Source organism: Acomys russatus, chromosome 24 (assembly GCF_903995435.1).
Source record: "Acomys russatus chromosome 24, mAcoRus1.1, whole genome shotgun sequence".
Taxonomy (NCBI): domain Eukaryota; kingdom Metazoa; phylum Chordata; class Mammalia; order Rodentia; family Muridae; genus Acomys; species Acomys russatus.
The window spans coordinates 1,053,645-1,067,055 of NC_067160.1; the positions used below are offsets into that span (position 1 = coordinate 1,053,645).

The following is a 13,411-nucleotide window of genomic DNA, read 5'->3' on the forward strand; positions in this document are numbered from 1 at the left end:
AAATAAATAAATCTTAAAAAAGAAATTAGACTCCTTATTCAAGGTTACCACATTAGTTATAGAAACAGCGCTTTTTAATGCTCAAGAGTATACTACTGTCTGAGTCTAGAGTCCCACCATTGTCTATAACTATTAAAACAATATCATTTTCATACAATATATTACTATAATTAGCTTGGTAGTCCTTGTCATGTTAAAAATGTTAAAGTGGTAGTTTTCTTTATTTAATCTTGAGCAAATTTGTCACTAAAATACAATACCAAGCCGGGTGTGGTGGCACATGCCTTTAATTCCAGCACTGGGGAGCCAGAGGCAGGGGGAATCACTGAGTTTCAGGCCAGCCTGGACTACAGGCAAGTTTCAGGACAGCCATGGCTGTCAGAGAAACCCTGTCTCAAAAAAGAAAAAAAAAATCAATCCCAATACTGAATTATGTTTTTACTGCTGCTGATTTTGTATGCTACTATTAATCTTTATCACATCAACAGTTTTTCATATGTGGCATGTGTCCTTTTTCAACCGATTCAAAACAATGTTTTCTTAAAATTTATGTGATTTTCATGTATAAATCTCTTTAGCAACAAACTTCCTTTCTTCTAAATAAAAATAGATTCCATTCTTTATACTTCACTATGTAAACCAACTTTGAAAGACAAATAAATACAGCAAAATGAATATTACTGGTGTCTTCTTTTGTTTAAGAAAATGCTTTCTCCACTTTTTGGGGAGGTATTACTGTGTTTTGTGCAATTATAACAAATGCAAGATTATTTCTTATACATATAGCAGAAGATAGGTTTGAGACCTGGTGGCACTCAGAGGAAGGACAGCAGGTTGCCAAGAAGAGACTTGATATCCTATGAGCATATACAGGGGGAGGTCATCCCCCTCAGGAACAGTCATAGGGGAGGGGAATAAGGGGAAAATGGAAGGGAGGGAAGAATGGGAGGATACAAGGGATGGGATAACCATTGAGATGTAACAAGAATAAATTAATTAAAAAATTAAAAAAAGAGAACTCAGCAAGAACTTTAAGCATAAGAGGAAATATTATTTCATTATATCAGGCCATCTTTACAGGTAAAAATAGCTTTGTGGAGTTGGAGGTGGTGGTGCATGCCTTTAACTGCAGCATTCGGGATTAAGAGGCAGTTTAAGGCCAGACTAGTCTGTAAAATGAGTTCAAAGCAGCCAAGGTTACAAAGAGAATACTTGTCTAAAAAAAAACCTAACAAAAACAAAACAAAACAAACAAACAAAAAGATTATTCCTTTAGTCTATACTTTCAAATGCATACGTAGAATAATACATAGAAATCTTCCCAGTTATATCACAAAATGTGTCTTACGTTTTGGCATTTCTGTTCAATCTCCAAGTGTTGAAAGGAAAGATTTTAAAAGAAACAAACCTACAATTTAAAGTCAACAGCTCCAAATAATGTATGAACAATGAGTTTAATGTTTATATGTAAGAAAACTGTGCAATTGCAGCAAAATTTCACAAGAAGACAAGGAGTAATTAAGTTCATATTGTGTTTTCAAAACATAAACCATATGGGAAATTGCAAGCCAAGTGTCTCTAATGTAAATAATTTCTGACATATCCAGCAAAGATGGAATTATTTGAACATTATTAATTGGAGAATATGTATATCAATAATTATTTGGTATATTTCAATTTAAACATGATACAGATATGTTAATAATATACTAGCATTCTTATATTCAAAACTAATAGATTTTTTTGGAAAAATGTTAGGCATATAAGGTACATGCTATTCATATGTGATGTATTTATAAGCTAATGTGAGTTTTAGGTTTACTCATTTTTAAAAATGTGTTTTATTCATGAAGTAATTTTCTCTTGAGTAACTTTCTCATTGCCTCTTTTACATCTTTGTTTCTCAAACTGTAGATGATAGGATTCAACATAGGAATCACAATAGTGTAAAATGTTGATACTACCATGTCATGCTCGAGGGTATAGTTAGAACTTGGTCTCACGTACATGAAGAGGATAGTCCCATGAAAAACGGATACTCCTGTTAGGTGAGCTCCACATGTAGAAAATATTTTCCTCCTCCCTTCAGCTGAATTAATCTTCAGAATGGCCAACAAGATAAAACCATACGAGACCAGGACGATAATGATGGTGACTAGCTCTATCGAGCCTGCACAGTAGAAGAGAAGAAGTTGATTTAAGTGAGTGTCAGAACAAGAGAGTGCAAGCAATGGAGGAATATCACAAAAGACATGCTTAATTTCATTGGATCCACAGAAAGAAAGGCTGAACGTAGCCACTGTGTGTATAGTAGCATGTAAAATTCCACCAGTATATGAAGCAATCATGAGTGGCACATAGATCCTGGGTGACATCCTTACTGTATACAGAAGTGGGTTGTAGATTGCCAAATAACGGTCATAAGCCATTGCTGCCAAAAGGAAGCATTCTGTGGTTCCAAACGTGACAAAGAGAAGCATCTGTGTAGCACATCCAACAAGTGAAATGGATTTATTTTTTGAAAGAAAATTGGCCAGCATATTTGGAGTCAATACTGTAGAAAAGCAAGCATCCAACAGTGATAAAACCGTAAGAAAATAGTACATGGGGTTGTGGAGCCGTGAGTCCTCAATGACCAATATAACTAATCCCAGATTGCCGATCAGAGTTACAACATATATTGCAAGGAATAATATAAATAAGAATATGTTCATTTCAAAATCATCTGTGAATCCCAGTAGTATAAACACAGTGATTCCTGTCAGATTGTTCACCTGGGGGTTTTCTGCTTCCATACCTGATGGAGTCCTTGACATTTCTTGTTTTGCTTACAGGTTCTAAAAGCAACAGCCTGCAGATTTAAAACCAACATATTCATATGTACATGGTCATATTTTGAAAAGTTATTGTCATTGATGAGCTTGCAAGTAAAATGAGTCTGAGTAGATCCATTACCTTGTTTAAGTAAATTAAAGAAAGATTATTTTTCAATTGTTCAATAATTTATCAGGTTAAAAAATAGTGAATGCAGTTATGTTAAGTCTAGTTCCCTCCACCACTCAAACACTTTCATTACATTTCATTTTATTTATATTAGCATTCAGAGAGCCTGAGAATAATCATATATGGCAAACACAAGGAATTTCCTTAATATTCTAAGTTGTTGAAAGGTAATTACATTAATATCGTAACAATGAGTTTAGTTAAGCTGAGAAAAACAAATGAGAAGTATTGACTAACTGTTCTCAGTTAACTAAGAGTGAGGTAAAACATGTTCATATTTCCATAAGTAGCTTGAGTCATGATTTCTCACTAAAAAAGATACAATCCTGTTTTTTCAGACATCCCTTCCCACAAGCATGCAATTCTCAGTGATGTACAGAGAGATATTTCTGGAGACGTTGAACATTCTTTGAAAATTACAAGAGAAAAAAGTTTTTAATTGCTATGATTTTTTGCTATGGTTCATCACTTTTTAATTCTTCATGTAACTATTACCAATTTTTAACTTATGGACACTGTTGACTTTCTGTTTTCTTGTGTTTTTCTAGATTTCAAGTTAATAGTAGTGTCCAATTTATTAGTGTATAAGCTAATTATTAATTAAAATTCCTTGGAATAATTTGTGTAAAAATTAATTCACAGCCACATCACAAAGATTATATGGTTCTCATGGGTTTTCAGAAAATACGAAGAGATTTATTTAGTAATGTGTAGCTGAAGTAAGAAAAACACAATATATGGTACGCACTTGTTCCAAGCACACTGTTCAATAATCATCCTTCTCTGGAACAATGCTTCTGTTGTTGAAATGAACTATAGATACTGACTTACATTCATAATTTTAAATGTACCAAGATAGGAAAGATGTATTCCTCAAGGTTGCGAAATACGAAAAGCCAAAACACTATGAATGTAACATTTATATAATTCTTAATTGTTTCTTGGTTCTTCTTGCTGTAGGTAGTTTATTGTATATATGTGTAATAATATAAATGTATAGATAAAAAAGAAAAATATCTAAAAAATAAATTAAGGGGAAAGGAAGCAAAATAGAAAATATTAGATGTTGTATTATTTCTAACAAGATTTCCAAAGGAGTGACAATGCAAGTTGTACAGTGCTCAAGCAGTGTTTAGCGAGCTCTGAGGCGTTTTTTAAAATTGTCCTTCAGTTGGCAGGTGTCTAACTGGGTGGAAATCTTTATAAAATACTCTTGGACATGTTGATTGATATATACAGAGAAATACTTTTAATTTCTTTACCTTCTAGAGCAATAACTATTGTGTAAAGTGTCTCATTGTGGCAATTACGTAATTCACTGTGAGACACTGGAGGAAGCCATGACTGACATTAATTGGGATGAGATACTTTCTCCAAGGACTAGAACCTCCAAAGACAAACACAAATATTTTCACCAAATAATTTAGAAAGGTAGAACCAGAACCAATTCTGTGTGTGCGTGTGTGTGTGTGTGTGTGTGTGTGTGTACCAAATCTGTGTGTGTGTGTGTGTGTGCGCACGTGCGTGTGTGTGCATGTTTAACATAGGTGACATGTCATAGGATGATGAAGATTTTAGAGATTTTTAAAAAATTAATTACTTAGAAAACACAAAACACTGTACATAAGCAAGAACAGAATTTTTATACAAGAGGGGAAAAGTTATGACAGCAACTACTAAATAATTAGCTGTTACTATGGAAACAGTGTGGAATGTACATTTCTTATATTTACTTTATATTTATATAAAATATGCTAAAGTGATTGATTATTCTTTAATTGTGGGAAAAGCTTGACTAGTCTAGTCACAGAATACGAGGTGCTCACATATTTCATACCAAACCCAAGTTCCCTGTGCACCTTTTTCTCTGAGCACACTAAGACATACCATAACAAAGGAATATTATTTTTCTAGAAACAACATAAAATCAGTTTTCCACAGATGCGAATTAATTTACAAATTAGTCTTTTATTTGTATTACTTTTCTAACTGGACAATAATTCCAAACTTGATTTAAATCCTCAAAAGAAAAATAATAGTAATACCTAAATGACAAGTAACCAAACACTGACATGTAGTTTTTATAAATTATACATATATCCTTGAATGCATTCCTCATATGTGCTATATTTTCTCAAGTGTGTTAAAGAAAACTCTTAACTTAGATCTGTGCTAGCCGTGTACATCAGACATTCTACCTCTTTGCTTGGCTAGGTTCCAGTCTGTCTGTCTGTCTATCTGTCTGTCTATGTTTTAAAGATAGCAAACAAATAATTAATGTTTAAATGAAAGGTTATGTCTTCTAAATACATTGTATGTAATAGGAGACTTTCCTTCTTACCTTTAGAAAATAACATCTAAGTCAAGGGAGGCAACGTGTAAACATTGCACATTCCCTCTTATACCAGGCCCTTGAGCATCTCTGAAGTCCTCAGGGACTCCCCAAGGAAGAACGTACTCATTAGGGATAGAACAGTACTCACGTGCCTTTGTTTTCACCACAATAAGCAAGTGAATACCTTTCAAAGATGAAATTTCATGATAAAATAATACAAATGATTTTAAGAATGGAAATTAGATCTTGATACCAATTAACTCAATATAAAAAAAAACATATGCTGGTGACTAAAAAAGAAATTCAATGATTTAAATCATAATTCTAGCTCTGATTCTGTGTCATAGACCTAAAAGATATTTAAAAATCCAGCTTCCTCTCTTGAAGTATAATATTTATACCTCATTATCCTGTCAACACCTACAAATTAATTATGTAAGCACAGAATATGAGAGAATGTGTTATCTTTCAATAAAGATTACTAACTAGATTTATAAATTTTAAAATGTCATACTTCTAATTCATATGAGAGATAGATTTACACTTGTATAACATGTAATGGGTTATATAATATACATACTAAAGCTTTTATGTGAAAAAGAAATATTAAAAGGAGTACTATGTAAATCTATAAATAACTATAAAATTCTGCAAATGGGACATTTTAATATTAGAGCACTTGCTGTCCAGTGCCAACATTCTAAGGCTTGGGGAACCTTTATACATTTTCAGTTTTCCAAATGCTAATCTTTCCTTTTGTGCACAATAATGTAAGACAAGGACTTTTAAAGGTTGCTGCAGAAATGGAGGCTAATTCTTTAGGGATAACTCCATGAATAAAAGATCAGACCAGTAAGGAAGCTCAAAGGCAATGTTAATAAAGATTCAGAGAGACTGAATAGAAGAGGGAAGTTATAAATTTTGGCAGCTATCTGGAGGGAGGTGACAATAAAGAGAGAAAGCCACATCATTTGTCAGCACTGGTATGGTATGTGCTTTAAGGATAGATTCAGAAAAAAGGGTAAACAAGCCAAGAGTAACAGGAAAAAGAATGTGAAGGTGAAAAAAAAGAGAGAGAGATAAAAAGAATAACATAATAAAATAGGTGAAGTTAGGCTTTTGTGAATAACCCAATACGTAGCCATGCTTAGCAGTTACATTATGGTGGTTCCATAAACAACTGCACAGGGGGAAATGTTTCTAGAGAAAAAAGCACATTATCCCTTTAATAGTATATTCATACCTCCTGTGTCCTTAGCATGGTTTTAGCTAAGTCCACCAATCTGATGATAGCTCTTGGATAGGTGACTGGTAGGGAAAAATAGTAGATAATATGCTAATCTTGAAACCAATTCAAAATATGTCTCCACCCAGGACTATAGGTGGGTGTTATTCTTTGACCAGGAGAAAATAGTATTTTTTTTAGATTGTCTCAATGTAGAGCTCGTACCCATTGTGAATGGCATCCAAAACTACTGCACTAAAAATTAGTTCTAAATGAACCACCTAAAAATACCAAACTACAGACAGGGTAAAATTAATACTAGCAGAAGACATATTAGTTAAATGATAGATTTCCAAACATAGCACGAACATTTTAAACTCCCCAGTAGCAAAACAAACTTCATAAGTGAAATACGAACCACGAAGATGTTAAAAGAGAAGATGTGTACAGAAGAACCAAAGACACGTGAGGCCAGACATGTGGCCTGCACCTGTGACTACAGCATTTGAGAAATTAAAAAGGAGAACTCAGAGTTCAGAGATATGATAGGCCTTCCTCACAGAGAGACCCTGTCACAAACAAGCGAATCAACACATAAGCAAAGAGACATGTACAAAAATGGTTTTCAGATATCATAGAAATGCAAATTAAAGAGAAACAGCACTGTAAAATAATTGAATGAGCAAGTTCACGCTACCTGCACTGTGCTGTTGATCTTCTAAAACTGTAGGAACATTCATGTATAGCTCATGAGAATGGAAAATTGTGAAAAGATTTGGAAAAAGTTAAAGTGTCTTACCAAGCTGACTACAATTTTCCTTGTGGTTAGGTAATAATAGTGCTTAACATTTACATAAATGACTAAGAAGTTTGTGGGGGACCTGTGCAAAATTCTGCCATGTCAGAAATCCTGTGCTTAGGCTATATGCTGTGACCTTCAAGTTGCTGACCTTTACCTCACCACGAGGTCTTGTGTTCTAGGCCATCCTTGGACTGTTTAACTTTGAAAGAAGTAGAGAAGTCTCAACTTGGAACCACCCAGAGGATCTAGGAAGTTCTTACAAGGAACTACTCAGAGAACTAGGAAGTTCTACAGGGAGCGATTTAGGCTATTGCATTCTTGCCCGGGGGCTAGGGTGAGTGAGATAAGAATTGAACCTATCTACCTTGCCCTATATATGTTCCTGCTAGTCGGCAATAAAGTGAATCTTGATCAGAAATTTCCTGACTTGATTCGTTATTTCTTGTGTCTCTGTATCCTACTTTCTTTTTTTTTTTTTTTTTTTTTTTTTTATTTTATTTATTTATTTTTATTTTTATTTTTATTAATTTATTCTTGTTACATCTCAATGTTTATCCCATCCCTTGTATCCTCCCATTCCTCCCCCCCCCATTTTCCCATTATTCCCCTCCCCTATGACTGTTCCTGAGGGGGATTACGTCCCCCTATATATTCTCATAGGGTATCAAGTCTCTTCTTGGCTACTTGCTGTCCTTCCTCTGAGTGCCACCAGGTCTCCCCCTCCAGGGGACATGGTCAAATGTGAGGCACCAGAGTATGTGAGAAAGTCGTATCACACTCTCCACTCAACTGTGGAGAATATTCTGACCATTGGCTAGATCTGGGAAGGGGTTTAAAGTTTACCTCCTGTATTGTCCTTGGCTGGTGCCTTAGTTTGAGCGGGACCCCTGGGCCCAAATCTGCCTATCATATTGTTCTACTTGTAGATTTCTAGGACCCTCTGGATCCTTTTATTTTGCTGTTCTCCCATGCGTCTCTCATTTAGAGTCCCAATAGGATGCCTTCCCCTCTGTCCCAGTTTCCTGGTAAGTGAAGGCTTTCGTGGGACATGCCCCTTGGGCTAGTATGCAGATATAAGTGAGTATATACCATTTGATTCTTTCTGCTTCTGGGTTAACTCACTCATTATGATCATTTCTAGCTCAATCCATTTATCCACAAATTTTGGGAATTCCTTGTTTTTAATAGCTGAGTAGTATTCCATAGTGTATATGTACCACAGTTTCTTTATCCATCTTCTACTACAGGACACTTAGGCTGTTTCCATGTTCTGGCTATTATGAATAAGGCTGCTATGAACATGGTTGAGCAAATTTTCTTGTTGTGTGCTGGAACATCTTCTGGGTATATCTCTGTATCCTACTTTCAATCCCCACTCCCTCTTTCAGGTGAACCCTGATTCGATTTTTCCCACGGGCTGAGACCCGACAGAAGTTTATATACCAGTTATTTCTATTGTTGTGATAAAACACCATGACCAAAAGCAACTCGAGGCGGAAAGGCTTTACTTGGTTTACATATCCTGAGAGTGATCAGGAACATGGTGGGAAGAACTGACACAGAGGCCAAGGTAAAGTGCTGCTTATGAAAGAGAAAAATTTTAATTAGCATTAAAGCAACCAGAACAGCAGAGCTCTCAGCTCTCTTACTCATTAAGAGTGCAGGTCAGCAGGTTTGCTAGCCCAGGGCCCCAGGTGATAAGTCACAAAGAATGCGGAGTGTTTCAGGAACCGGCTGACTGTTAAAGATAGGAAGGAAACACAAGGACAAATTCCTGAGAGAAACATGTATGAGACATGATCGACTCATAAACATCTGCCCTCGGGTTCCGAGAGAAACAGGAACCAAAGACTGTTCCCGTGAGATTAAGTCTGACCTTGCCCCAGATCTGCTTACGCAATTTGCTGATGTTCAAATATTTGAAACAACAATTCGTGTGTGGCTGTGCCAAAACTTCCCACTCCCCCGGACCCTTGCCCATATAAACCCTAAGCTTCTGGGCTTATGGGTCGACTCCTCTGTCTCCTGCGTGAGATATCTGTAGACCCAGAGCTCTGCCAATAAACTACCTCGTGCGTTGGCAGCAAGATGGTCGTTTGTGTGTCTTTGGGTGCTCGCCATCCCGAGACTTGAGTAAGGGTCTCCCTTCGGGGCTCTTTCCCTTGTTTGTTCCTCATGACCAGCTCAGATTGCTTTCTTATAGAACCAAAGGCCCAGCCATGGCGACACTCACAAAGGGCCAAGCCCTCCCCTTAAATGTCTAATTAAGAAAATGCCTTACAGACACTTTTTTACAACCCAATATTATGGAGGCATATTCTAAATTGAGAAGCACTCCTCTTGTTGGACCCTGCGAGTCCAATTCCGGAAGGGGGGGTCACCGTGAGAAACCTCTCAAGTCACACCAGCTGATAGGTATAGGTAAAATTTATTGCTGCCACACCAAAGGTCCCAATTGTTGATGTGTCAGGGTCTCTCAGCACTCGGGAGGCGAAGGACACCGAGTAGCTGTTACAGGCTAGTTTTAAAGGCAAAAACCACAAAGCAGGTGGGGTTGCTTATCACTGGAATCCATATGGATATTAGGACATCTGGCCTGGGGGAACTTCTTGGAGGACATCTGATATCTGTAAATTTGTATGTAACTATTCTGGGAATTAGGGTGGAACTCTTGAGGTTAGCAGTTCTAAGAACTGGGAGAAGCCTCTGGGGTCAGAAGTTTAGGTTTTACAGCTTCTCACTCTCAGATGACTATAGCATGCATAAAACTAGCCCATACAATCTATATCCACGTAAGTCATGGACACAGGTACGATCGTATCTTTATCTACATTTACTGAAAGCTGGGATGGGAACATGGCTAAGTGAATAGACACCTGCTGAGTAAGCTTGATGCCCTACTGATTCTTAGAACCTCTATTAAAAAGTGCACAATGGTGGCCTGTGCTTTTTAATTCCAGCATTGGTGAAGTGGACTCTGGGAAATCTTGGAGGCTTGCTTGGCAGCCAGCCTATCTACAGATTTTTTAATGGCTACAATATTGTATCCAGGTTTTCTTAATTTAAAAGATAATATACCACATATTTCTCTAAAACTTTATTCCACGATGACAATAATGCCATATTAGATCTTAAAATTTCTGTTCCAGGTAACATACATAAAAATTATACTCTAAAAAAGTATCTTGGAACAGTAACTTTGAATTATGCCAGTTAAACAAGTTTAAAGAGCAAAGGGCTTTAAGCAGGCTGGATTCCAAAAGCTCAAAGAACTCACTGGAAGCTAATGCTTCTTGAAGACTAAACACTACAGATCACTGATACTTTTTTAGAGGCACAATGTAGGTAAGTCAGAAGGGCTTTGTAGAGAGTTAGACTCACAGCTTTTAGCTATCTACAACTGAAAGTTAATTCTCTTTCCTTCGTCAGCACTGGAGCTTTGATCCAGCACCTTCTGCATACTAGGCAAAGCTGCTGTCCCTGGGCTCTGTCTCCAGACAGCATGATATCATTTTAAATATCCTTCTTTATTTTGTTGTATGGGTGTTTGTTGGCATGTATGTGCGTGGTCCACAGGTGTGCTTGGGACCTGAGGAGGCCAGGAGAGGGGTTGGGCTCCATAGAAATGATCAGTTACTTCCACTTTGCTAGAGTCTATTACAGGTGTTTGTGAGATACCATGTGGGTGCTAGGAGCTAAATTTAGGTCTTTGGCAAGAGAAAGTGCTGTTAACTGCTGAGCCTTCTCCCTGGCCACATTAGTGTAGTTTTAAAGAGAGCTGTTAGATACATTCTCAATTCACTTATTATGACATAATTAACTATATGGATACTTCTTAGAGAAAATATTTTATGTATGAAAACCCATAGAGAGACAACCTCTTGAGGATTCAATATCTTTTAGCTGGCTGAGTATAGGGTCTTTTGGGTATACACAAAGGACATTTATTCCTAAGGCAGTACTAGGTCCCGTATACCTCTAGATAATACAGAAACAGCCCAGAGCACAGTTTTTTAATTCTCTATATTATTATGAAACAAATTTTGTTCTAAATCACTTTCTAGATTTTTAATACAAGATGACTAAAAATCAGAAATCATAGCAAAACAACTTGTTTTCCATTACATCCACTTTCAAATAAATTACAAACATATATTTGAAATACTTAGGTGAAAATGTCATTCTGTTTGCAAGTCAAGTATATGTTTTTTATGTAGATATGAGGTCTAGATTTCTGGCCACTGTCTATGCACTGTCCTTGTGTTTTGTTTTTCTCCGTGCCCTTGTTGACCTGTCATGACGGAATCCTGATGCCTATATATATATTACCTATGCATTTGATTCCTTGGTAACAAAACATTAAAAACCCACAATGATCACTGAGGAAGACAGCTGTGTTTATCCTCCTCTATATGCAACCATGTGAAACACACATGTAGATATGACCTGCCTGCTTCTACTTCAGGAGTGCTAAGATGTAGATGTGTGTCACCGTGCCAAACTTTGGAAAAAATAATCGTGTCTTCCAAATTTCCCACTGTCAAATTCTTCTACCACAGCTCCAACAGCAGGATGTTCCCATTGCACATCCGTGTGTTTATTCGTGGGAACACACACACGTGTGTATGAAGAAGCATATATATATGGCTATACATACATATACACATGTATATATGTCTGCAATTATGAATAAAACTTCCTATAGAGTAAACTATAGTTTAAGGTCATGATCCACAACACAACAAACTTCACAATGTCTTAGTGAGTATCAGATTTCTTTTGTCTCTTCAACATTTCTAACATTTTTGTTCATTTGTTTGTTTTTCAGGACAGGGTTTCTCTGTGTCGATTTGGCTTTCCTGGAACTTGCTCTGTAAACCAGGCTGGTCTTGAACGCACCAAGATATGCCTCCCTCTGAATTCTAAGTGCTAGGATTAAAGGCATGTGTCATCACCACCAAGTAACTAGCATTTGTATTTACCTTTTACATGTAAATAATAAGAGTATGATAGTTTCAAAATTTATTTTTTGTTCATGTCAAAGTAAGAATTTAAATTGGGTCAGAGGTAATGGATCTGAATGACTAATCGTCTCTGCTGGCTTTGCATGTTGAGGCTACATGTTACTGTGGCTCATCATAATCACTCACTTATTGCAGGATAAACAGAAGAGACCATGGCCATGCACCTTGAAAAGTAAATTGTAATTCAATTTCAAACCTGTACATGTTTTTCCTGGTATTTTAAGATTACATCTTTCATATTAAAATATTTATTTTCCTAGTCCATCATTATGATAAAACTTTTTTCCTTTTCCCATCTTTATCTTGCCTGCATGTATTTCATTTTTTTTTCCAGCCACTTACTTTTTCTATTGACGTTATTGCGTTGCTTCCTGAAACAGGAGATAATTAGAACCATCCCTACCCTGGAGAATTTCCTGCGCGCTTCATGGTGATGTCAGAAGATATAAACAATCTCAGTGAACCATATTTGTCATGTAATTGAACTTCTATTTCAACTTTCACAGGTAAGATAAATTTTTAGGCTTGGACTTAGAACATTTTTAGCAGAACTAAAATTCAATATAAAACATGTTATTTTGTACTAAACAGTCATTATTATGCACGGAGGATAAATGTTAATTAACACCTTTAGAAAAGGTGATGAATATATATTTCCTGAAATCTTGTTTGTGCAGAACTTTGCCTAAGTCGACATGAGCACATGTGAGAAACCAACAGAGAATGTACTGAATGTATACTTTATTCTTGCAATGGTCAATAGAATGTGTGCTTCATTTTTGTGATGGAGCAACATGGCCACTTTGAAGCATAAGGACTGAAGAACTTGCCAAGGGAAGAGAAAACAGATTCAGGTTAAAATGTTTTGTGGAGACTATATTTGATGTAATGCAAAAATTATAAACAATTCTGAATTCATTCATAGTGATACTGATTTCATGATTTTTCTTTCCCCTGACAGATGGTGTTGGAAAGGTTCCATGTAGAAGGACAAGTATGGGCTCAGGTCAGGTAATGCCTAA

General features: G+C 36.3%; 1 protein-coding gene across 1 annotated transcript; it reads right to left on the reverse strand.

Annotated features, from left to right (window-relative positions):
• Positions 1–1,841: 1,841 nt before the first annotated feature.
• LOC127207531 (olfactory receptor 1102) lies at positions 1,842–2,816 on the reverse strand. The gene has a single exon (XM_051166967.1). It carries the CDS (start codon positions 2,814–2,816, stop codon positions 1,842–1,844), a length of 975 nt encoding a protein of 324 aa, XP_051022924.1.
• Between the last annotated feature and the right edge of the window lie 10,595 nt (positions 2,817–13,411).